Source organism: Ctenocephalides felis, unplaced genomic scaffold (assembly GCF_003426905.1).
Source record: "Ctenocephalides felis isolate EL2017-DRISC unplaced genomic scaffold, ASM342690v1 CF-g0.4_SCAFFOLD_01886, whole genome shotgun sequence".
Lineage (NCBI taxonomy): Eukaryota > Metazoa > Arthropoda > Insecta > Siphonaptera > Pulicidae > Ctenocephalides > Ctenocephalides felis.
In genome coordinates this window covers 5,004,295-5,030,098 of record NW_020538040.1, presented here as the reverse complement: position 1 = coordinate 5,030,098, position 25,804 = coordinate 5,004,295, and the positions used below count along the sequence as shown (strand labels likewise).

At 29.2% G+C, this 25,804-nt stretch overlaps 2 protein-coding genes across 2 annotated transcripts in view; both read right to left on the bottom strand.

Moving 5' to 3' along the window:
* LOC113378516 (nascent polypeptide-associated complex subunit alpha, muscle-specific form-like) overlaps window positions 1–6,042 on the bottom strand; it is a 109,500-nt gene extending 103,458 nt beyond the window's left edge. The window contains exons 1-7 of the mRNA XM_026619058.1: window positions 6,014–6,042; window positions 3,712–3,747; window positions 3,592–3,630; window positions 3,126–3,197; window positions 2,824–2,856; window positions 383–439; window positions 206–265 (exon numbers count right to left, since the gene is read on the bottom strand). Coding sequence (XP_026474843.1) covers window positions 206–265; window positions 383–439; window positions 2,824–2,856; window positions 3,126–3,197; window positions 3,592–3,630; window positions 3,712–3,747; window positions 6,014–6,042 — 326 coding nt within the window. The remainder of the gene's footprint in view (window positions 1–205; window positions 266–382; window positions 440–2,823; window positions 2,857–3,125; window positions 3,198–3,591; window positions 3,631–3,711; window positions 3,748–6,013) is intronic.
* A 9,087-nt stretch (window positions 6,043–15,129) lies between these two features.
* On the bottom strand, window positions 15,130–16,161 carry LOC113378435. The gene is made up of 2 exons (XM_026618966.1): window positions 15,937–16,161; window positions 15,130–15,733 (listed from the first exon to the last, which is right to left on the bottom strand). Exons 1-2 carry the CDS (start codon window positions 16,117–16,119, stop codon window positions 15,590–15,592), a joined length of 327 nt encoding a protein of 108 aa, XP_026474751.1. The 5' UTR covers window positions 16,120–16,161; the 3' UTR covers window positions 15,130–15,589.
* Window positions 16,162–25,804: the final 9,643 nt, after the last annotated feature.

Here is a 25,804-nt window from a genome sequence, read left to right as displayed (position 1 = left end):
ATTTTTAACGTTATTTTCTGTTTTTTTTCTTCAAAATCGTAGAACCACTGACGATGACGTAGAATTTTACGTCGAAACGTATGGAAAAATAAAATTTTTACTTGATGTTACGCCCTCCAAGAAATCAATCATACATTTCAACATCAAATTTAAACACTTTCAACATATATATATATATATATATATATATATATAATTTATTTACCTTTCCATATCTGTCATTGTTGCTTGTCCACCCTGATCAACTACTATTGATTCAGAAGTGCTGAAATTAAAAAATATTTATATTAATATATATATATATATATATATATACATATGTTAAAAGTGTATATGTATATATATATATATATATATATTTATAAATAATATAAATACTCACGTGTTAGTAACAACCTGCTTATTAAGCCCTTCGCCTGATACTCTTCTTTTAGTTTCGCTGAAAAATATTAATTTACTATTAATTATAATACTAATAATTATTATTTGATAGAAATTATTCAACAATAATTAATAATATTTAATAAAAATAATATAACATTGCATTAATGTCCCATAGATGTCCTATTTATGTCCCATGGATATCCCATTGGTGTATAAAGTCACAATTTATATTGTCAATTTAATATTTAGTAGCAATTTTAGAGTATATCAAGTTGCTTTAGAGTATTATGATGTTAGAAACTATTATTCACTATTGAATTTTCTATACTTTCTATAAACATTTCGTTTATTTAACGTAACTAGCTTAGAAGTTACAACGAATCAAACAAATCAGTGTCCCTTTGCCTAAAGTGAGTGGAAATAGAAGTAGGTTGGTTTGGATGGGAGTTTGAAGTATACTGAGTTGATGTACAATTTTATAATATTAAAGGCTATTATTTATTGTTAAATTTTCTATACTTTCTCAAAATATTTCATTTATTTATTACAAGTAATTTAGAAGTTACAAAAGATCAAACACACGGGTACACTTTTGCCCAACGTGAGTGGAGATAGAAGAAAGTTGCTTTGAATGCGATTTTAGAGTATAACGAGTTGCTGTAGAACTTAACAATATTAACGAATATTATTTATTATTAAATAATCTATATTTCTTCGAAATATTTTGTTTATTTAAAACAAGTAGTTTAGAAGTTACAACGGATCAGACTAACAAGTACACTTTTGCCCAACATGAATGGAGATAGAAGCAAGATGATTCAAATGCGATTTTGGAGTATACCGAGTTGCTGTAGGACTTAATAATATTAGACACAAATATTTACTAGTAAATTTTCTATACTTTTTTCAAATGGTTTGTTCATTTGAAACAAGTAGTTTAGAAGTTACAACGTATCAAATCCAGAGAGACACATTTAGCCAAGAGAGTGTAATGATAAAAGAAAGTTGAATAGTAAAGTTTCAAAAGCGATTTTAGAGTATACTCAGTTGTTATAGAGTTTCACAAAATCAGAGACTTTAATTTATGATTTATTATACAATACCTTTTTCGAATATTTGATTTATTTTGGTGAAGTAGTTTAAAATTTACAAAAAACCAAACAAACGAGTACACGTTTGCACAGCATGAATAGAGATAGAAGTAGGTTGCTTTGAATGCGATTTTAGAGTATAACGAGTTGCTGTAGAGTTAGACAATATAAGAAAATGTTATTGATTATTAAATTATCTATAATTTCTCAAAATATTTTGTTCATCTAAAATAAGTAGTTTAAAAGTTACGTGGGATCAAACAAACAAGTACACTCTTATCCATAATGTTCAATTATAGAAGTAAGTTGGTTTGAAAGCAATTTTGAAGTATACCGAGTTGCTGTAAAGTTTTATGATACTACAGACTTTTATTTAGTATATAATTATCTATACTTTCTCTTAATATGTTGATATTTTTCATAAAGTAGTTTAAAAATTACGACGAATCAAACAACAAAGAACACTTTCATCCAACGTGTGTAATGATAGAAGAAAGTTGAATAGTAAAGTGTCAAAAGCGATTTTAGAGTATACCGAGTTGCTGTAGGGCTTTATAATATTAGACAGTATTATTTTCTATTAAATTTTCTATATTTTCTCCAAACATTTTGATAATTTTTATAAAGTAATTCAGAAGTTACAAAGAATCAAACAATAAAGTACACTTTTGTCCAACGTGTGTCGTGATAAAAGAAAGTTGAATAGCAAAGTTTCAAAAACGGTTTTAGAGTATACCGAGTTGCTGTAGGGCTTTACAATATTAGACACTATTATTTACTAGTAAATTTTCTATGATTTCTTCAAATATTTTGTTCGTATAAAGTAGTTTAGAAGTTACAACGGATCAAACAAATAAGAACACTTTTGCTTAGACTTAAAAAAACTGAATCTTAGATTAAAAAAAGCAAAAAATACAAAAAAATGTTTAACATTTTAAAAACAAAAATTGTTATATAACTACACCAAGAATGTCCTATATACGTAGACTTGGTGCTAGTGGAAAATATCTTAATTAAACTTATAAATTTACTAAATTGTTTGCTTTACACAATCTGTATTTAAAGGATTTTTAGTTTTAAGATATGAAATATTATCCCATCAATGTCCCATAAACGTCCCTAATGACCCAATTTAAATAAATACAATCTAAAAAAATTAACAAACTCAAAAACTACAAAAAACTTATACTAGGAAAAAAATCACCAAAGAAAAATTAATTAAAATCAACAAAATTATATAAAAAAAATTCAAAATTCAAATATATTAATTTAGTTTGTCCTAAAAAAAGTCCAAAAACATTTAAAAAATATATTAGAAACTACTAAAATAAAATAAACGTGTACTTACATTTTTAAATGTTGAATTGATGAAGTAGGTTCCCTGCAAAAAAATAGAAAAAATATATTAAATAATTAATAAAATAAACAAAACTGGCGTAAGAAATTTTTTTACACACATTTTTGATAATTTAGTAAATAAAAATATTCATTAACACAATTATATTTAGTTGTAACCTTAAAAAGTACAACCCAATTAAAAAAATTAATGAATAAAAAATAAATTAAAAATCCAGAAATTGCATAAATTAATAAATATAATTTTTTGTGTCCCTTACGCCAGTTTAGTTCAAAATTTTCCAAAAAACTCACAAAATTCTCTGTCGTCCTAATCTCTCTAAAGCCCTGCTCGTTTCGGCCATAATTTTTGCGGAAGCTGCTAAACTATTTAAAAATTACCAAAATTAATTAATTTGATAAATCAAATTTATGAAAATAATATGTATTTAACATTTTTGTAATTAAATAAAAAAAATTGGAGGCTAAAGTGACGTAAGGAACCAAAATGAAAGATAAAAACCCATTCGTGAACTATGAAGAACCGGTTTCTTCTAAAAACGTCCTATTATTAACCCATGGGGTAAAAATTGTAGAAAATAATTGTAATATATTTTTAATATATACCAAATATTTTATAAATGATATTTGAAGGTTTTTTAGACTTTTTGAAGTAACTTTAAAAAAATATCAAAACCCAAACAAGTGTTTTAAAATAGTTTTTAACGTGCACAACTTTTTTACTTTATTCAATTTCATTCAATTTTTTTTTTATTATTACCTGAATGATGGTCCACCTTGTGCTCTTGATTGTCCAGGCCTATAATATTTTTAAAATTAATTATTTTTAATATTAATTAAATAAAAAAAATATTAAATAAATTCTTTGTAAATTTCTTACGCTGATGTACCAGGCGGCATCATTCGTCTCATGCTCCTGGAAATGAACAAAATTGTAAGTTTTTGAAGTTATGTAGTTTCTATAATTTTTTTACGATTTAAATTTGGTTGAAAAAGATTAGATGGAAAATTTTATTGGCTATAAATTGTTTGAAAAGAGTTTTGGCGCAGAGTTATTAGTTTTTGTGAAATTTTGCAAAAACTAAAATTTTGTCCTGGAGGTGTACTTGCTTGGGTGAATGAATGTTAGTTTTCAAAACTTTGTAGCATCTATAATATTTATATGATTTTAATATTGTTAAAGTAACTTAGGTAGGTAATTTTATTATCAATAAGATTATCTATATTATTATCTATTTGTGCTTTAAGAGTTTTGGCGTAAAATCAAAAGGTTTTGTGAAAATTCGTGAGAACAAAAATTTTGTCCATTAAAGTGAATGAAAAAAAAACTGAATTGATAATATTAAATTGCAAAGTTTACGTTAATTTTGCAAAAAAAAATTGTTCCAAATAATATATGATATATCGTTAGAAACTTTGAAGAATTTTCTATGAATCTGTATATAACGTTTATAAACTTTTGGAACAAAATTAATTACAAAAAATATCTGAAATTTAAAAATTCAGTATCTAGTTATTAGTCATTGGGGGATTTCTATGGTTAAATTTTTTTATATTTGGTTTTGTTCTGACAAAATTTGTTCTTAATGTTATACAGTATGATATATCGTTAGAAAGTCCAAAAAATTGTCTATAAATCTATATACAAAACTTTGCAACTTTTAAAACAAAATTATTTAAAAATATTTCGTCAAACTTTGGCCATTAAAATCTTCGTAAGGCGTCCATATTGTTTTAGCTTCAACAACGCCTTTTTTTCGATTTATATTGTTTTAGCTTCAACAACGCTTTTGTTTGGATTTATATTTATTTTAATATAATTTACTTAAACACATACTTACTATTATATATCATTAGAAAGCTAATAAAATTATCTATAAATCTGTATATAAAACTTTGTAACTGTTGGAACAAAATTATATAAAAATTATTTTTCAAACTTGGCATTAAAATCTTTGTAAGGCGCCCATATTGTTTTAGCTTCAACAACGTTTTGGTTTTGGATTTATATTTATTTTATAATAATTTACTTAAACATATACTAACTATGATATGTGATTTGAAAGGTAATTAAATTGTCTATAAATCTGTATATAAATCTCCAAAACGTTTAGAACAAAATTTTATAAAAATAATTCCTTAAACTTTGCCATTAAAATTTTTGAAAGACGTCCATATTGTTTTAGCTTCAACAACGCTTTTGTTTGGATTTATATTTATTTTACTATAATTTACTTAAACATGCTAACTGTTATATACCATTTGAAAACTAATTAAATTGTCTATAAATCTGTAAATAAAACCTTGCAACTTTTAGAACAAAATTATTTAATAATAATTCCTTAAACTTTGGCATTAAAATCTTTGTAAAGGGCCCATATTGTTTTAGATTCAACAACGCTTAGATTTGATTTATATTTATATTAAAATAATTTACTTAAACATATCATAGATATTATAAATCACTAGAAAACTAATTAAATTGTCTATAAATCTGTATATAAAACTTTGCAACTTTTAGAGCAAAATTATATAAAAATAATTTCTTAAACTTTGACATTAAAATATTTGCAAGGCGCCCATATTGTTTTAGCTTCAATAACGCTTTTGCTTGCATTTATATTTATTTTAAAATAATTTACTTTAACACCTTTAAATTTTTATATGTCATTGGAAAGCTAATTAAATTGTCAATAAATCTGTATATAAAACTTTGTAACTTTTAGAACAAAATTATATAAAAATAATTCGTCAAACTTGACCATTAAAATCTTCGTAAGGCGCCCATATTGTTTTAGCTTCAACAAGGCTTTTGTTTGCATTTAAATTTATTTTATAATAATTTACTCAAACACATACTAACTATTATATATCATTTGAAAACTAATTGAATTGTCTATAAATCTGTGTATAAAACTTTGATACTCCTAGAACAAAATTATATTAAAAAAATTCGTTAAACTTTGGCATTAAAATCTTTGCAAGACGCCATATTGTTTTAGCTTTAACCACGTTTTTATTTGCATTTATATTTATTTTAATATAATTCACTTAAATACCTACTAACTATTATACATCATTAAAAAGCTAATAAAATTATCTATAATTCCACATCTAAACCTTTTCAACCCTCAGAACAAAATTGTCTACAAAAAATTATCAAAAATAAAATTTTCACTTACCCGGTTGATTTGGTCGGAGGCAGAGCCATTATTGTGTTTTATTTATTTTTTGCCCTAAAATTAAATTGATACATGAGATTAGTTAAACTTGTTGAGAATTTTTTTTGGAGTTAAATAATTAACTAATATAATTTTGAATTTTGCGCTAAAATGTTCATGACATTTTTTCAAAAACCATCCGCTCGGTTTTGAAATGAAACAAAAAATTTTTAGTGGTTACTTGATAAAAAAAAATTTATTTGTGTCAAAAAAATATGTGGAAATCTACTCCAAAAATTTGTAAAAAATGTGGTTTATATCCGTGAAAGTTATAATTTTATTTTGTAGTAGAAAAAGTTTCCGGTTTGGGTAATATATAAAAACTAGTTTAGTAAAAACAAAACTAAAAAAATCTAGTTTAGTATTTTTGAATGACAACTTTATTGTTTGTTTGACAAATTGACATAGTTATCAAAAAACTATTTTTTTTTTGTGAAGGACAAGTTAAAACATCAAAAAAATTAATTTCGACAGCATTTGCTTAAAATTATACAAACTAATGCAAAAAATTAAAAAAAAAATAAAAATTTTAGTTAAAAAACGATAATAGCATATTTTTTTATTCAATAATTCTTCAAAAAAATTTAAAATTTTGTTAGGATGTTGAAAAAATTAACAAATTTATCGTTTGATTGAAAATTTGTAAATTTATAAATAATTTGTAAATTTAAAAATCTCCTGAAATTTTATCCAAAGTTTGACGAAAGAATTTTCAAAATTTTTATTAAATTTGAAGGAGTAAAAAATTTGGATAACAATTTTATAATTTGAATGAAAACTTGCAAATTTATGAAAAAAAATGAACAATTTTCCATTATTTTAGTTGAAATTTGATGGAATATTTTTAAAAAACTTTAGATTAAAAATTTGTTTAAGAGAAATTTACAATTTTTAAGAATTTGATTAAAATTTGCATAATATATAATGTACAACTTTGCTTCCGCCATTATTTTGAGGACTTTATATTGCAAAACCGGCGATAGCAAAGTTGTACACTTAATATTTACGCTTTTAAGTAGTTTTTTAAGAGTTTTCAATGGTTTTAAAAGTATACTAAATTCCATACAAATGACAGCTTTATCAAAGAATTTTTTCATAGTATGTACGGTGACATCTTGGTCTGGAATTCAGTATACATTAGGGTGGTCCTTAAAATGGTCATTTTCGAATTTCCTTGCTCCCAGGGGCTCAAATGGTTCCAAATAGATAAAAAACAATTCTCTGAAAGTTTTAGCTCTTAATATTAACGTTTAGATAGAGCGCAATTCAATCAAAGTTTGTATGAAAAGAGCATGAAAAAAAATTTGAAAATTAAAAAAACATGTTTTAGGTGTAACTTAGCGACAAATAAATGAGTTTTATTAATTCATTTGTTCGCTAAGTTACATCTAAAAAACATTTTTAAAATTTTTGAAAATTTTTCCATGCTATTTCCATACAAAACTTTGATTGAATTGCGCTCTATCTAAATGTTAATATTAAGAGCTAAAACTTTCAGAGAATTGTTTTTTATCTATTTGGAACCATTTGAGCCCCTGAGAGCAAGGAAATTCGAAAAAGACCATTTTAAGGACCACCCTAGTATACATAGTGCATATTTTTGCTTAATCGCTTGTAACTTCTAAACCATTTGTTTGACATGAATGATGCTTGAGGCAAATTTATAGAAAATTAAATAATCTACAATATTGCCGAATATTATGAAGTTCTACAGCAACTCAGTATGCTCTAAAACGCTTATGTAATGTACAACTTTGCTTCCGCCATTATTGTAAGGACTTTATATTGCAAAAACGGCGTCAGCAAAGTTGTACACTTGATATTTACGCTTTAAAGTAGTTTTTTTAAGAGTTTTCAATGGTTTTAAAAATATACTAAGTTTCATACAAATGTTGACATTGTCAAAAATTTCTTTCATAATAATGACGGTAACATCTTGGTTTGGAATTTAGTATATTTGGTGTACATTTTTGCTTTATCGCTTGTAACTTCTAAACCGTTCGCTCAAAATAAATGATGTAATCAGCAAATTTATAGAAAATTAAGTAATCAACAATATTGTCAAACATCATAATGCTCTACAACAATTCGGTATGCTCTAAAACGCATTTGAAATGTACAACTTTGCTTCCGCCTTTATTATAAACACTTTATATTGCAAAAACGGCGGCATCAAAGTTGTACACTTAATATTTACGTATATAGTGCTTTGTAAAAGTCAATTTTATCATTTGATTAAAAGTTCGCAAATTTGTTAAAAAAATATTAAATTTTTTCCAAGATTTTTTATTTAAATATGACAAAAAAGAATTTTTAGGTGAAAATTTCATGGATTTCATGGTTCAAATGTTATTAATTAAAACTTAATGAAGAAACGGCTTCGGATAAATTTTAGAAAAATTTTAATATTTTTTAATAAATTTTAATCAAATTCTTATAAATTGTAAATTTTGTTAAACAAATTTTAAATCTAAAGTTTTTTAAAAATATTCCATCAAACTTTAATTAAAATTTTGGAACATTCTTCATTTTTTTTCATAAATTTGCAAATTTTTATTCAAATTATAAAATTTGCAAGTTTATTAACCGATAATTAATTACTTCTTAATTAGCAGTGACATCTACTAAACCACAAGAGCGTTTCTAGCACAAAATCGAACCGATTTCTAACATATTTTCAAACCTTGCATTTACTGTTTGTAACAAATTCGTTTGGAATTTAAATTTAATAATTCAATGTTTTCTCGACGTTTCAAGTCATACTGAATCGTTTGACACATAAATTAGCAACAGCTTATGTAAATAATAATAACAATAAAAAATAAAAATCATGTTACCTGATTTTTAAACCACTGGTACAAGAGTGGGACATTTATGGGACAAGTCTGGGACATAGTGCACCCATGAAGATGAATATGGGACGTCTATGGGTTAATCTGTGCTGAAATATACCTATATTCAAATGAAAAAATACAAAAAAATGAAAGCATATTTAAAAAATAGTAATAAAAATAATAATAAAATTAGTCATACCTAGTTTAACCTAATGGGACATCCTGAGAATAAATATAGTAATCTTAAGGATAATCTTTGCTAATATATAATTAATCTAAAAATAAATAACCATAAAAATCAAAATTGGATTAACAAAATAATTAAAATAAAATCGATAATAAAAATTTTACCAATCAAGACATATATGAGACATTCTAAACCCATCAAGTTCAATTTAGGTCTTCTTAGGGTCAATCTGTTTTTTTCTAGAAAAAAAAAAATTAAAAAAAAAGATTAAAAATTAATAATATTGAATTAACATATTAATAAAACCATTACTTTATATAACAATGCAATTACATATATTTTTATTCATTACAAATTCTTTATCGTTTTTATTACATCTTAATAAATTACTAATAAAACTTTTCCGCAAAAAATAAAACTATAAAACATAACCCTTCATATACATTCATTTATAAATTCAATATCAATTAAAATTTTATCAAATTAATATTATTATTATTAAATTAACAAAATCGTTCTTTAGAATATGATCAATCAACAGTTTATTATTACTCATAGTAATCTCTATTTATTTATTAATTTATTTATATTTATATTTATTTATTTATACTTATTAATAAAGTTCTCGGAGTATTATATTACATATAATATAAAAATTTTGTTATATAATATATATACAGAACGTAAAATGTATTAATAATTAAATTAATTTTGTTATTAATTTAATTATTAATAATTTTTTGGCTTAAATTTTAATATGTACAAGTTTTTTGCAGATGGAAACTTGGGTCAAGAATTTGGGAAAATTCAGGGCTGTCGAAGAGTATGTCAACAGAATCAAAACTTGTTTAAAAAAAACAATTTTATTAAATTTTGTCTAATTTCGCCGATATAGGTTCAGTCACAATCGTAACAATTGATTTTATACCCCAGACGTGTGTAAGTGTATTTTTTCGTTTAGTCGCTTGTAACTTCTAAAGCATTCGTTTGATTTGAATGAAGTTTGCGGGAAATTTGTTCAAAATTAACCTGTCTATAAAAGCTTCTAAGGGTGCAATGCCCTAGAGCAACTCGGTGTACTTTAAAATAGCATTTGAAACGCAACATACAATCAGATTACGAAGGCATGTACTAGTGTATTTTTTTGTTTCGTCGCTTGTAACTTCTAAACCGTTTGTTTAATATGAACGATGCATTAGGCAAAATTAAAGAAAATTGGATGATCTATAATATTGCTAAACATCACCAAGCTCTACAGCAACTTGGTATGCTCTAAAATGTATATTTACTCTACAACTTTGCTTCCGCCTTTATTATAAACACTTTATACTGCAAAAACGGCGGCAGCAAAGTTGTACACTTAATATTTATGCATAAAAAGTACTTTAAAATAGTTTTTTAACGGTTTACAATAGTATACTGGTTTCCATACAAACGTTGACTTTGTCACAGATTTCTTTCATAGTATGTTCAGTGATATCTTGGTTTGGAACTCAGTATACTTGATGGATATTTTTGCTTTATTGCTTGTAACTTCTAAACCGTTTGTTTTATATGAATGATGTATTTGGCAAAATTAAAGAAAATTGAATGATCTACAATATTGCTAAACATCACCAAGCTATACAGCAACTCGGTATGTTCTAAAATGCATATTAGGTGTACAACTTTGCTTCCGCCATTATTATAAACACTTTATATTGCAAAAACGGCTGCAGCAAAGTTGTATACTTAATTTTTACGCATAAAGTGCTTTAAAACAGTTTTTTTAACGTTTTACAAAAGTATACTAGTTTCCATACAAACGTTGACTTTGTTATATTTCTTTCATAGAATGTACTGTTAAATCTTGGTTTGGAATTCAGTATACTTGGAGCATATTATTGCTTTATTGCCTGTAACTTCTAAATTATTCGTTTGAAATAAATGATATATTCAGCAAAATTAAAGAAAATTAAATAATCAATAATATTGTCGAACATCACAAAGCCCTAAAGCAACTCGGTATGCTCTAAAATGCCTATTTGATATACAACTTTGCTTTCGCCTTTGTTACAAAGCAATTTGTATACCATCGGCGGCGGCAAAGTTGTACATCTAATAAATAGTTTTTTTGTTAAAAACCAAATATAAAGTTTGCTCGTCAGTAGAGTCTTTTTGTTAAAAATCGAACATTAAGTTTGATTATCAGTAGAGTCCTTTTCTTTCTTTCTATTCACATATATATTTTGCTCGTCTGTAGAGTCCTTTTTGTTAAAAATCATATTTGATCCGATTGTTGCTTGTTATTATAGTTGTTTTGGTAAAACTAAATAAATTTTGCACGTGTATCTCCAAAACTTCTGGACCTGCCTTTGCAAAAACTAATCAGCACATCTCGCTATCAATAGGAATCGAATATTTTCTTCAACCATTCGGTGCGCTCGAAAACGTGGACGAAAAAAAACATACACATATATACAGTTTTTCTGTTCAAAACCAGAAAGTTCAGAAATCCTGAAACGTGATAATGTGCAAAATTTACAATTCCGATTCTTGGACGATTATAATAACTTACCTTACGGTAAGTTAAAAATCTGGTTCAAACTTTGATCAAAACTTCTTTGTTCTAATTGTAAGATAATTTTGTACAGTTTCTCTTTGTTTCTAGAACCACTAGCAAAACTTTTTGGTTTTAATACAAACCAAATTCTAGTCGTTTTATGCTCAAAATCAAGATTTCAAAAATATAACTTAAATTTCCAAAATTCCTGATATTGGTATTTCTTCTCAAGTCTGAAACATGAAACCAATTTTCTTAAAAAGTTGCATATTTTTGTGCTCGACAGCCCTTATATAATAAAAACATTCATAATATAAAATTACTAAATATTTCTTAAACCAATTTCAAATTTTAGGTCACAAAAACATTTCTAACTTAATTCTAATTCTACCCCAAGTTTCCAAAAATTCACCAAATCGTAATCTTTGGCTTGTAATAAATATTGCATATTAACAAACATATAAATGCAAGTTTTAATATTAAGTACAATATATATTATATATATTTGAAATAAAAAAATTGTGCAGTATCGTTATAAATGTGTTTGATTAAAATGTACATACATTTGGCATAGTTGTTATTAATATTATTATTATTATAAGTAATTAGAATATATACTTTCACTGGATCATTATATTTAATGTCTTGAAATTAAAGTTTTTGGTTAACAAGGGCGGATTATATTTTGATTTTTTTTTAAATACACTTTGAACTTATAATGATATTATATACAAATACATCACTTGGTTAAAATTAGTTGGCGATCGGTTCAATTGTTTTTGTCGACACCTGTGCACCACTAATTTGTTTAGTAAAAGTTTTAACATTATTATTAATCAAGGGCGGGATTATATTTGATTTTTTTTTAAATACACTTTGAACTTATAATGATATTATATACAAATACATCACTTGGTTAAAATTAGTTGGCGATCGGTTCAATTGTTTTTGTCGACACCTGTGCACCACTAATTTGTTTAGTAAAAGTTTTAACATTATTATTAATCGATCTATAAATTAGTCCCACGTTTATATCTTCAGCAAATACTTATCCTCAACTTGGTATAATAATAGCAGCAACTTCTAATGGCAACAAAACTTTCACCAGAAAAAAACTAGTAAAATTTTGAAGCATTAGACATTCCAAAAAATTTGCTTAAAAAGACCAGGAGAGCAGTCACAAATCCATCAATTTCTTAAGAATTTAAAATCGAAGAGGATCATTGTTATTGTTCAGAATCATCAGGTTAACAGGAGAACAGTCACATTACAATCAATTTACATTACAACCAATTTGAGGCCGTTTAAAGAAAATAATGGTTCTTGTCGATTTTAATGATAAGGCTACAAGGGAGCAGTCACAAATCTATCAATTTTCTAAGAATTTATTATCAGATTATTTTTGTTTCAGAAAAATGTCGTTTCGAATGATCTGGCTACCAGGAAAGCAGTCACAAATTTATAATTTTTTAAAAAATTTATAAAAAGAATATCAACCATTGGAAGTCATCTCTCTAGAACGATCATTGTTATCATTTAGATCCATCAGGTTACCAAGAGAACAGTCATATTATAAATTAATTTCGTAGTCCAATTTAAGGTCGTTACAGGGCAATGGCGATTTTTATCGTTTCGAATGATTGCCAAGTTACTAGGAGAACAGTCACATATATCAATCATTTTTATACAAAGTTGTCACGATATCAAGGAAAATGATTCCATTATCCTTATTGGTCCTTAGCTCCTACCAGTTGCATCATTTAAAGCAATCCAATTTGGAGTAGTTCCAGAAAAATGACGGTTCTTGTCCTTTTGAGTTATCACTTGGTTACTAGGAGAACAGTCACATATCAAAAACTATTTTTGATCGTTCTAGCCGGTTACACTAATAATTCTTATGATGTTTAGAATGATCTACCAGGAGAACAGTCACATTCTCAATGTAATAATACATGTTTTTTATACAGTAGTCAGAACTTTTTAATTTAATGTTATTTCACCATTGTAATCTTTTCAAATTACCATATCAAACTACCAGGAGAACAGTCATGTTTTTTTTTTATATTTCAAACTTGTTGCACGATTTAGAGCACATCGAGTTGATGTAAAAATGAGTTACCAGGAGAACAGGCACATATAAAGAATTATTTTGTTATATATTTAATTGTTCTAAACGTTTGCAAGAATAATTCTTATGATATCTGAATGATCTACCAGGAGAACAGTCACATCCTCAATGTAATGAAAAATGTGTTTTTATACAGCAGTTTTTTCAAACGACCATCTGCCAGGAGAACAGTCACGTTTTTATAATTTCAAACGTGTTTCTTATGATTTAGAGCACAACAATTTGATATAAAAATTATCTACCAGGAGAACAGTCATTTCTCTATAGAATTATTGGTAAAGAAATTGATTATTTTGATCAACCTGTGTTTTTTGCAAGAGATTTTTGATCAAATTTTTAGTTTTCTGGTGCTAAAACATTATTTTCTTCCTAATTTGGATTGTAAAAGGTAAATGGCAGTAATGGTCTAAAATTCAAAAAAAAACTTTTAATGAATCAACCTGCTTTTGTACCAAGTTTTACAATTACCAGTTACTGGTCAAAAAATGGATTTTTTGTATTTTCAAAAGATTTTAGGTCAAATTTTTTGTCAACTGGAGCTAGAACATTATTTTCTTCTTGAATTTGCATTGGGCATGGTAAATGGTAGAAATGATCTTGAAATGAAAGAGTAAAAAGGACTACCAATAATGCAGTTTCTGCAAAAAGTTTTTTATCCCTTGCTTTAGTTACTTCAATGTCATGGTAGATTTTATGGATTTGGCTCTGCATTTATTCTTTTAGCTACACATTTAGCGCTGTATCTCCGTAACGACTGGACCTGCCTTTACCAAAAACTAATCACCTCTTCTCCCAATCATTACAAATCGAATGTTTTTTAGATCATTCAAATCGGATGCTCAGTTCTCTCAAAAACTCGATTTGTATTTTCTGCACTCTTTGCCGCGTATCTCCGTAACGGCTGTACCTGCCTTCGCCAAAAACTAATAAGCACATCTCCCTATCAATAGGAATCGAATGGTAAATAAATCATTCCAATCGGTTGATCCGTGAGCCCGAAAACGTGGACGAAAAATTGTATCCTCACACACACACCCTTAGTTTCTGAGGTATGCCAGTAAAATGTTCAGAAACCTTCAAAACGACGAGAAATGTAAAAATTTTCAGTTTCGATTTTCGGCCCATTTTTTCTGAAGTATGCCAGTAAAATGTTCAGAAACCTTCAAAACGTCGAGAAATGTAAAAATTTTCATTTTTGATTTTCAGCCCATTGCTAGAACTACCCTACGGGAAGTTAAAAAGTCTTTGGCATTCTTCTGGTGCAAACTTATAACTGCAGGTCACCAATTGTCGTATCAGAATTTGAAGGTTCATCCAAAACTTCTGGATTAGTTTCAGCATTTAATTTATTATAGTCATCAACTGGTGGTTTCAAAACGTCTTGGCCTACACTTTTGGGTACCAAAGTTTTATTTACACCAGTTCCAACATCACTCGGAAGTACACGTATACCAAAAAACCGATTAGAACCACTAACACTAGCTTTACTATCCTTTATTACCCCTGGACAGTCGTCTTCCACACCAACAACCACATCACCTGCATCCAAGTCCTGCACCCCGTCACTTGTATCCGATATGTATCGATTACCAACCGCATTCTCCCAACTCACACTGTCACGTGATACCGAAACCCTCTCCTGTCCCCCATTGGTCGCCTCCGCGACAAAATAGTACTAGAAACAATAAGTCCTCCCCCCTGCGCACATCGCCTCCGCTCTACTTGGAGCAGCCTGCTGCTGCATATTTCTCATTGTCATTGTCGCCATCTGTTGTTGCTGTGGCGGATACTGCTGACAAATATCCGCCGCAGCAGGATAGTTCTGGCAGATATCCGCGACCGGATGTCAGCCGTAGTAGAAATGTTGACCCGGGGGTTGCCTTTGAAGGGTCGACACGTCGCCGGGTGACATCATGGTGATGTCTGAAGGTAGCATGTGCATTTGTGGAGCGTTGTGGAGCAGATTCGGGACTACAGATGGCATCATAGACTGGTGGAGAGAGAGATGATATGAGTGTTAGAAAGAAACTGAAGATGTTAGTAGTAGTACACATAGATTAACAAGCATAAATAGGTGGTGAACACGGCTCCAAAAGTTTAGTTCTCAAGGAATATCATAGATGGCGCTACCAATTGTAGCACGTAAATTTACCCAAGGAGGATGTTAGTGTTAATTGGACATTTACCACTTACCATGTTTTGACCACGTCTCAAAGTACCACCATGTACCACTGCAAGGCTGCCAGGTGGCCCATAAGCCACTCCAGGAATTTGTGTGTATGCTATAGTTGCAGTTCCTTGTGGTAAATGCTGGTTTGTGTCTCCGTAAGCCATAATGGTTGTCATCTGGGGACCACTCGGTTGGTGGTACATCATCGGTTTGGTGCAATCGTTAGATGGGACGACTATCGAATCTGAGGTGATTGTTGCACCTAAAACTGGAAATAAAATAAAATAAAATATAATAAGACTATATATAATATAATATAATATAGACTATATATATAATATAATATAGACTATATATATAATAATTCTATTGACGAGAATAATTTGGATATACATTTTCATAATATTCACTGCCAAGAACAAGCATAAGATAGCGTTGCTATGACAACGCCATGTTATAAACTCTGTTATAAGAGAATTGCCTCATTAAATTTAAAGAAACTGTTCACTATTTGACAATTCGGTTCAAATGGACCAAACATATGTTGTGAAAACATAGATTAAAAATGTATAGCAGTTCGTGATCCATCGAGATGCTGCCGAACTCTATTAAAAACACTTACACTTTATTTATATTTTTTGAACGACCAGATATATACATAGTGGCTACATCAGACCGATTAAAAGATAATGATAAGTGTTTAACTATTGTATATTTGAATGAAATATTAAGACTTATAGATGATATGTTAGATGTTATTGCTTTGAATGTTGATTTAAGACTGTTTGTTAGTTATATGATATTTGAGTTAATACTAAATTATAAATATTTTAATTATAAGAAGAAAAGACTCTACTGACGAGTAAATTAAAAATTAATGGAAGAGGGCTTCTACCAACAAGCAACTTGAAAAATATAGTAAAAAGGACTATGTTTATTTTTTTTATTTATTTATTCATAAGCAAGCCGTAGTCAATAATAATAGATATTATTTCAGGCTCTTGTCAAGATGCGGACGAGCAAACTCAAAAAATATAGTGAAAGGGACTCTACTGATGAGCAAAATTAAAAATTATTGGGAAAGAAACTCTACTGACGAGCTAACTGAAAATAAATAGAAGAGGGACTCTACTGACGAGCAAAATTAAAAAGAAGTAAAATGAACTCTACTGACAAGCAAAATAATAATTAAAATAGGGACTCTACTGACGAGCAAACTAAAAATTAACGAACGAAAAGACTCTACTGACGAGCAATCTTGGAATTAAATAGAAAGGGACTCTACTGACGAGCAAACTAAAAATTATAGTCAAAGGGACTCTACTGACAATGAAACGAAAAATTAATTAAATAGAGACTCTAGGGAAAGCAAATTAAAAATTAATAAAAAAGGGACTCTACTGATGAGCAAACTAAAGAGTTAAATAGAAAGAGACTCTACTGTCGAAAAAACTAAAAAATTATGGAAAAAAGATTCTACGTAGCAAAATTAAGAATAAATAAAAAGGGATTCTTCTGACGAGTAAACGGAAAATCTAAAGAAAGGGAACTCTAATGACGAGTAAACTAAGAAATATAAAAAAGGGACACTACTGACGAACTAAATTGAAAACTAGTTGTGTATGGCATCGTGCCTTAAGGCAAATTGCTGGAACTTCCCGTACCGCAATGAAATATTCGAAAAATTTTAAACTTTTTCAAATATATTATTACAAATACTGTACCTTTCATCATTTTTGCTATCTTGTTATATCTGATTGTGAGCAAAACAAATTTAAATCATAAATCTATAGATGAATTATCTCTAGAACATTAACAATCGTCATTTCATTTCGAATTCAATTTCAAAAAAATAGTTGCCTCTAATTTACACATAATTGAAAAAGTGCTCCCGTATAGTCACAGTCTAAACGCATTTGCAAATAATTCTGTGCGACATTTTCACTTACACTGTGCTTGGGCTTGGCGGCATTTTCAGATTTTACAATAGTTTTTCACAGAATTGGAAAAGTGCTCCCATATAAAAACAGTCTATCTAAACGCACTTGGGCAAGGATTTGTACCGGAGTGGCGCTTAGACTGTGCTTAGCCTAAGTAATTTTTTGAAAAAATAATTAATATTTTATGGAAAAAATAATTAATTACCTTGATCGTTTCCATGATGATTCAAAGTCGTCAAATCAATGTCATCACTTCCATCACCAGCAAAACCAGTCGGTAAAGTATGATCGATGGTGGACGATGGTGATTTACCACCTCCATCCAAATTGGATAATCTTTTGCGTCTTCTGGACACCAAAAGACGTGTTATGAACACCGCCAGACACAGCAAGACACCACCAGTAACCGCCAAAGTCAGGTAAAGGTAGAAACGTTCTTGGTTTTCTAGAAAATAGACACAAATAAGTTGGTACTTACTGAAACTACAAGCAGATGTCAGTTGAAATTTTTAAGATATACAAAAAGTTGGGGTCACCAATACAAGAGTATAAATCAAACCGTTGCCATCACTTCCACCATAGTAAAAAAGTATCTTTTATCCCACTTACGATTTATGAAGGCATAAGTCTGCATCCACTCTGTGGCAAAATTACGATCTTTTACCAAATGATGCCTTGACGACGTTTCGACTATACGCATAGGACAATCCTCAGGCCATCTGACTACAGCTCCTGTCGCCTTTTTTAGACTCGATTTCTTGGTTTTTGGCACAAAATCATCGTCATGCTTGGCATGCAATTGTCTCAAAGCTGTACAAACATGCAGGAGGGAAAAACATAAGTGGTTATCAATTTTTATTATCTCAAAATATTTTTCTATTACTTCTAAATTCTACAGCAACTTGGTATTGGTAAATGACAAAAAGGGACATTGCTTGATAAATAAATGTGGTATCATGTTGTTGACACAATGGTATTTTAATAGTGCTCGTCGAGACCTTTCATTTGATACCCCACACGCCTATGTTTGAAGTAAAACTTCTGAACTCATACTGGACCAAGAGTTCTGCCACCAATTGGTTTATATTTTACAATATCTCTTGTAACTTTTGAACCGTTCGTCCGAATTGAACAAAATATTTGGCAAAATTGTGCTAAATTGAATTATCTACAATATTTTTCAATACAGTTTTACTCTACAGGAAGTTGGTATAATTTAAATGACAAAAAGAACATTGCGTAATAAATAAATGTGGTGTTACAATGATATTTGGATAGTGCTCGTCGAGACCTTTCATTTGATACCCCACATACCTATATTTGAAGTAAAACTTCTGAACTCATAGTGGACCACGAGTTCTGCAACCCATTGGTTTACTTTTCACAATATCTCTTGTAACTTTTGAACCGTTCGTCCAAATTGAACGAAATATTCGGCAAAATTGTGATAAATTGAATTATCTATAATATGTTGTAGTAAAATTTCACTATACAGCAACTTGGTATACTTTGAATGACAAAAAAGGACATTGCGTAATAAATAAATGTGGTACCCTGTTGGTTTGTTTAGTGTATTACAATGATATTTGGATAGTGCTCGTCGAGACCTTTAATTTGATACCCCACATGCCTATATTTGAAGTAAAACTTTTTATCTCATATTTGACCCGCTGCACTATATATAGAACGCAGATTACATTCCGCACGTTTTAATCTTGCAACTCTTGTAACTTTTAAACGGTTTGTCCTAACTAAACACAATATTCGGCAAATTTGTTTAAAATTTGACAAATTACAATGCTGTCTAACATCGTTTTGTATACCACGGTTTTCCTATAACACAGCACCGCGTTACAAGTCTTTATAATAATCATAGACAATAAATAAATAGTTTGTTGAGTGTGTCACAATGATATTTGGATAGTGCTCGTCGAGACCTTTCATTTGATACCCCACATGCCTATGTTTGAAGTGAAACTTTTTAACTCATATTTGACCCGTTATACTATATATAGTACGCTGTTTATATTCTGCACGTTTTCATCTTGTAACTCTTGTAACTTTTGAACGGTTTGTCCTAGCAAAATACAATATTCGGCAAATTTGTTTAAAATTGAACAATATACAATGTTGTCTAACATCGTTTTGTATAACACGGTTTTCCTATAACAACGGCACCACGTTACAAGTCTTTATAATATTCATAGACAATAAATAAATGGTTTGTTGAGTGTGTTACAGTGATATTTGGATAGTGCTCGTCGAGACCTTTCATTTGATACCCCACATGCCTATATTTGAAGTGAAACTTTTTAACTCGTGTTTGACCCGCTGTACTATATATAGTACGCAGTTTATATTCCGCACGTTTTTATCTTGTAACTCTTGTAACTTTCGAACGGTTTGTCCTAACTAAATACAATATTCGGCAAATTTGTTTAAAATTAAACAATCTACAATGTTGTCTAATATCATTTTATATAACACGTTTTTTTTATAACACGGCACCGCGTTACAAGTCTTTATAATATTCATAGACAATAAATAAATGGTTTGTTGAGTGTGTTACAATTATATTTGGATAGTGCTCGTCAAGACCTTTCATTTGATACCCCACATGCCTGTATTTGAAGTGAAACTTTTTAATTCGTATTTGACCCGCTGTACTGTATATAGTACGCAGTTTATATTCCGCACGTTTTTATCTTGTAACTTTTGTAACTTTTGAACGGTTTGCCCTAATTGAATGCAATATTAGGCAAATTTGTTTAAAATTAAACAATCTACAATGTTGTCTAACATCGTTTTGTATAACACGATTTTTCTATAACACGGCACTGCGTTACGAGTTTTTATAATATTCATAGGCAATAGATAAATTGTTTGTTGAGTGTGTTACAATGATATTTGGATAGAGCTCGTCGAGACCTTTCATTTGATACCCCACATGCCTATATTTGAAGTGAAACTTTTTAACTCGTATTCGACCCGCTGTACTATATATAGAACGCAGTTTATATTCTGCACGTGTTTATGTTGTAGCTCTTGTAACTTTTGAACGGTTTGTCCTAACTAGATACAATATTTGGCAAATTTGTTTAAAATTGAACAGTCTACAATGTTGTCTGACATCGTTTTGTATAACACGGTTTTCCTAGAACACGGCACCGCGTTACAAGTCTTTATAATATTCATAGACAATGAATAAATGGTTTGTTGAGTATGTTACAATGATATTTGGATAGTGCTCGTCGAGACCTTTCATTTGATACCCCACATGCCTATATTTGAAGTGAAACTTTTTAACTCGTATTTGACTCGTATTTGTACTATATATAGTACGCAATTTATATTCTTGCACATCTTGTAACTCTTGTATCTTTGGAACGATTTGTCCTAGCTAAATACAGTATTCGGCAAATTTATTTAAAATTAAACAATCTACAATGGTGTCTAACATCGTTTTGTATAACACGGTTTTTCTATAACACGGCACCGCGTTCATAATATTCATACACAATTATGAATTTGTGTAGAAAAACCAATTTAGAACACTACAAAAACTTTTAATCCTTTTTTTTCCTATCTCAGTACTAAAGTGTTTTAATTTATTTCTTCCCAAGTTTTTTTTCCTATTTTTTTTAACTTTGTAGTTGTTTCGATTCGAAAGGAGGGGCATCATCAGTGAAATCAGGAGTAGTGGAAAAGTAGAATAGAATAGTAGAATCAACAGTACTTCTCTGCCAGTTGTAAAGTTTTGACTTTAAGAAGCAAAAATAGAATCTTATCACAAAAGATGTAATTCGCTTTATAAGTTTTTAACGAGTTCCCGAGAGGAATACGGAGCGGATTTATTTTAAACTATCTTCTACTCTTGTTCGGTTCGGTACACAACAATATGTATATATATATATATATATATATATATATATATATATATATATATATATATATATACAGTAGGTGACCCAACAAACGTTTCGCCATAAAAATATTTCCAGTATAAAATGTTTAGTACAAAAACTGATTGCAAATGTGGTGCATAAGAGAAAGGAGCAGCTAACAGAAATATATGAACAGCTTATCCACAGCAAAGCATGCCACGTATTTTTTTAAAATTAATTTTAATTTTCGTATTCCGTGATATACGAAAACTAAACTAAACTGAACTATTTAAATTTTCAAGCAATTTTTTTTAGCCAAAGTTCTGTTTTGTCCAAAAATTGAAAAAGTGTTGCAGTATGATAACATTCTAAACGCACTTGCGAATACTTTTACTGAAGGTTGTCACTTAGACTGTGCTTAGTCTGGGTGATTTTTTATATTTTTCACAAAAAAAAAATTTTGTGATAATAAAAATGGAAAAAGTGCTGTAGTACGATTCTAAACGCACTTGCCAAATGCTGTTGCTCAAGGTTGTCACTTAGACTGTGCTTAGCCTGGTCGAATTTTTACATTTTTCACAAAAAAATTGTAATAATAAAAACTGAAAAAGTGCTCCGATACGATTGCATTCTAAACGCACTTGCGAATGCTGTTGCTTGAGGTTGCCACTTACACTGTGCTTAGTTTGGGCGAATTTTTACATTTTTCACAAAAAAAATATTTTGTAATAATAAAAATTCAAAAAGAAATAAGAATTCTCTTAGTTAGTATTGTAATGATCTAAATTGTTTTTTTTTACTAATTTATAATTGTCGGTGAATATTAGGAGATTTAGAACGCGAGTGCGTGCCGCGTTATACGAAAACCGTGTTGTGTTATGCGCAAACCGTTTTATACAAAAATCGTGCTATATGAAATCAAAACTAAACTGAACTTTTTAAATTTAGTCTGGACGAATTTTTACATTGAACAAAATAAAAATTGAATTAGTGCTGTATGGCATCGTGCCTGAAGACAAATTGCTGGAACTTCCCGTACCTTAATGAAATTTTTTTGGAAATTAAGAAAAAAACATAAACAAAAAAAATATTTCCCCAAATGCAAACGTTTCGTCAAAACAAGCAAGAAGTTTTTTGAATCATTCAAATCGATTGCTTAGTTCTCTAAAAAAACAGCCATTTTTTGCAAATTTAGCTCTGTATCTTCGAAATGACTGGGCCTGCCTCTGCTAAAAACTAATTACCTCTTCTCACAATCATTTTTTTCACAAGTATTTTTTGCACTCTTTGCTCCGTATCTCCGTAACGTCTGGACCTGCCTTTGTCAAAAACTAATCAAACCGTCAATAGAAATCAATAAAAAGTTATAAATTATTTATATCGGTTAAAATCGTGGACAAAAACATGTATTCATATATACATACACACCCATCCATTTTTTGTAAGGTATGCCAAAATGTTCAGAAACCTCTGAAACGTGCAGATATCGAAATAATCTCTTTTTGAATTTTTGGACGATTACTATAACATACTCTATGGAAAGTGATTAAACAGTTGAAAATTTTATATAAATATCTAAATTTCATTTTCGGTTGATTGAGACAATTATTACACATTTCGGGAAGTGCAACTTGACTTAAGGCTAAATGCCACTTTTAATTAGTTTTATTATACATTTAACAATCCCTTTTTTGTGACATCAAAAATGATTCGGGTATTTAATTTAATTCTAGATAATAAATTAAAGAAATGTAATTTTGGGTAAAAATTCAAAAAATTACCCAGACTAAACATAGTCTAAGCGCCACTCTGGTACAAATGTTTGCCCAAGTGCGTTTAGACTGTTTCTGTACGGGAGCACTTTTCCAAATTTTATGTGAATTATATAAATTAGAATTTTGGAAAAAATTTCCCGAATTAAGCACAGTCTAAGCGCCACTCTGGTACAAATGCGTTACCCAAGTGCGTTTAGACTGTTTATGTACATTGAAGCACTTTTCCAATTTTGTGAAAACTATTGAAAAATGTGAAAATGCCGCCAAGCTAAGCACAGCATAAGTGAAAATGTCGCACAGAATTATTTGCAAATGCGTTTAGACTGTGACTATACGGGAGCACTTTTTCAATTTTGTGCAATTAGGCAATTAATTTTTTTTTTTGAAATTGAATTTGAAATGAAATGACGATTGTTAATGTTTTGGAGATGAATTGATTTAGGATTTACATTTGATTTCCTTACTCAGATATAACAAGATGGCAATTAATGAAAGTTACAGTATTTGTTGTAATAATATATTTGAAAACGTTTAAAATTTCTCGAATATTTCATTACGGTACGGAAAGTTCCAGCAATTTGCCTCAAGGCACGATGGCATACACCACTAGTTCAGTTTTATTGATTAAGTTGATTATTTACACATGTGGGGAAGTTCATGAAACTTGCCTCAAGGCAAAATATCAATACCGACTAGTTTATTATGCACTAGATAATCCTTTCTTCTGTGACTATCTATCGTATATTGTTTGTTTCAAGGCGCGAATTGATAATGAATGAACGGATGGATATGTGTTTCATTCGATTATTTCCATTTGAACGCTTCGTATCGTTTCGTTTCGTTATAACGCGGATGTACCCTCCTATTGGAAATTACGCGCCGAAGCATTTTACAAGAGTTCATCTTTGTCCGCTCATGAATGAATAGACACATCGAACACTTTCGAAACTTTACACATGAACAAGTCTGTGACCTGTCTTCTTCGTTCAGGTCCCTGAAATTTGTTAAAGTCGTTAAATACTTTTGAAACTCGTGCATAATATTTAACTTCCCGTAGGGTAAGTTATAGTAATCGCACAAAAATCGAAAACGAAAATTTTTGCATATCTTTACGTTTCAGAGGTTTCTGAACATTTTTGGCATACCTTGGAAAAAATTCAGGTATGTGTGTATGTGTGTGCGGATACAAATTTTCGTCGACGATTTTGCAAACGATTTTGCAAATCGGATTAACCGATTTAAATAATTCACACATTCGATTTGTATTGATAAGGAGACGTGCTGATTAGTTTTTGGCAACGGCATGTCTAGCCGTTCCGGAGATATGGGACAAAAAGTGTCAAAGATGGTATTTCAGTTTTTGAAATAACGGAGAGTCCGATTTGAATAATTCATAAACCATTTTACTTATATTGACTAAATAAAGAACTGTTCAAATTTTCATGAAGGCGGGTCTAGCGGTTTCGGAGATACAGAGGAAAATGTAAAAAATTATGCCATTTGGCGATCAAAACTTAACATTACACATTTTTACATCATATTATCAGATATTTCATAAATATTATAATAGCAAGTACAAATTTTAAAAATTTCACAAAAATCTATTTTTTTTCAAAGTTTTGCAAAGTTTTTTTAATAATTTAGTTTTTCGGTACGGAAAATACCAGCACAATGCCATGTACCATTAGTTTTGAATTTAATTTACAACCCAAAATTGCATTTCTTAATTTACATAAAATTGCAAAAGTGATCTCGCGCAGTCTAAACGCACTTGCAAAAACATTTGTACCGGGTTGTCGCTTATACTGTGCTTAGCAGGGGTAATTTTTTGAATTTTTAACCCAAAATTACATTTTTATAATTTATTTATCTAGAATTATAATTAATGGCTTAATTATTCTCGATATTAAAAAAAATGTTTTGAGGTAAAACAAAACACAATTGACAAGACAACTTTAATTTCGATCTAAAAGATGAAAAAAAGAACTCTACTATCGAGTATTCAATTCAATTTCGATTTAAAAGATGAAAGTGACTATACTGACAAGCCAACTTTAATTTTGATCTAAAAGATAAACAAGGAACTCTACTAACGTGCAAATTATAATTTAATTTAGTAGACAAAAAAAAGATTCTACTGACGAGCAAATTATTCTTAGACGAGCAAATTGAATGAGAAAAAATGTTAAGAGTAAGATATCTAAAAAAGAACTCTACTGACAAGTAAATAAAGATTACAACACAACTGTTAAAAATGACAAGAGAAAAGGGACTCTACTGAGGAGCAAATTA

Excerpts from the sequence above, each read along its gene's own strand:
- LOC113378435 (XM_026618966.1), bottom strand. The coding sequence starts at position 16,119 with ATGATGTACCACCAACCGAGTGGTCCCCAGATGACAACCATTATGGCT. Across the intron at positions 15,734-15,936 it reads TGAGACGTGGTCAAAACATG|TCTATGATGCCATCTGTAGT; the intron begins GTAAGTGGTAAA and ends TCTCTCCACCAG.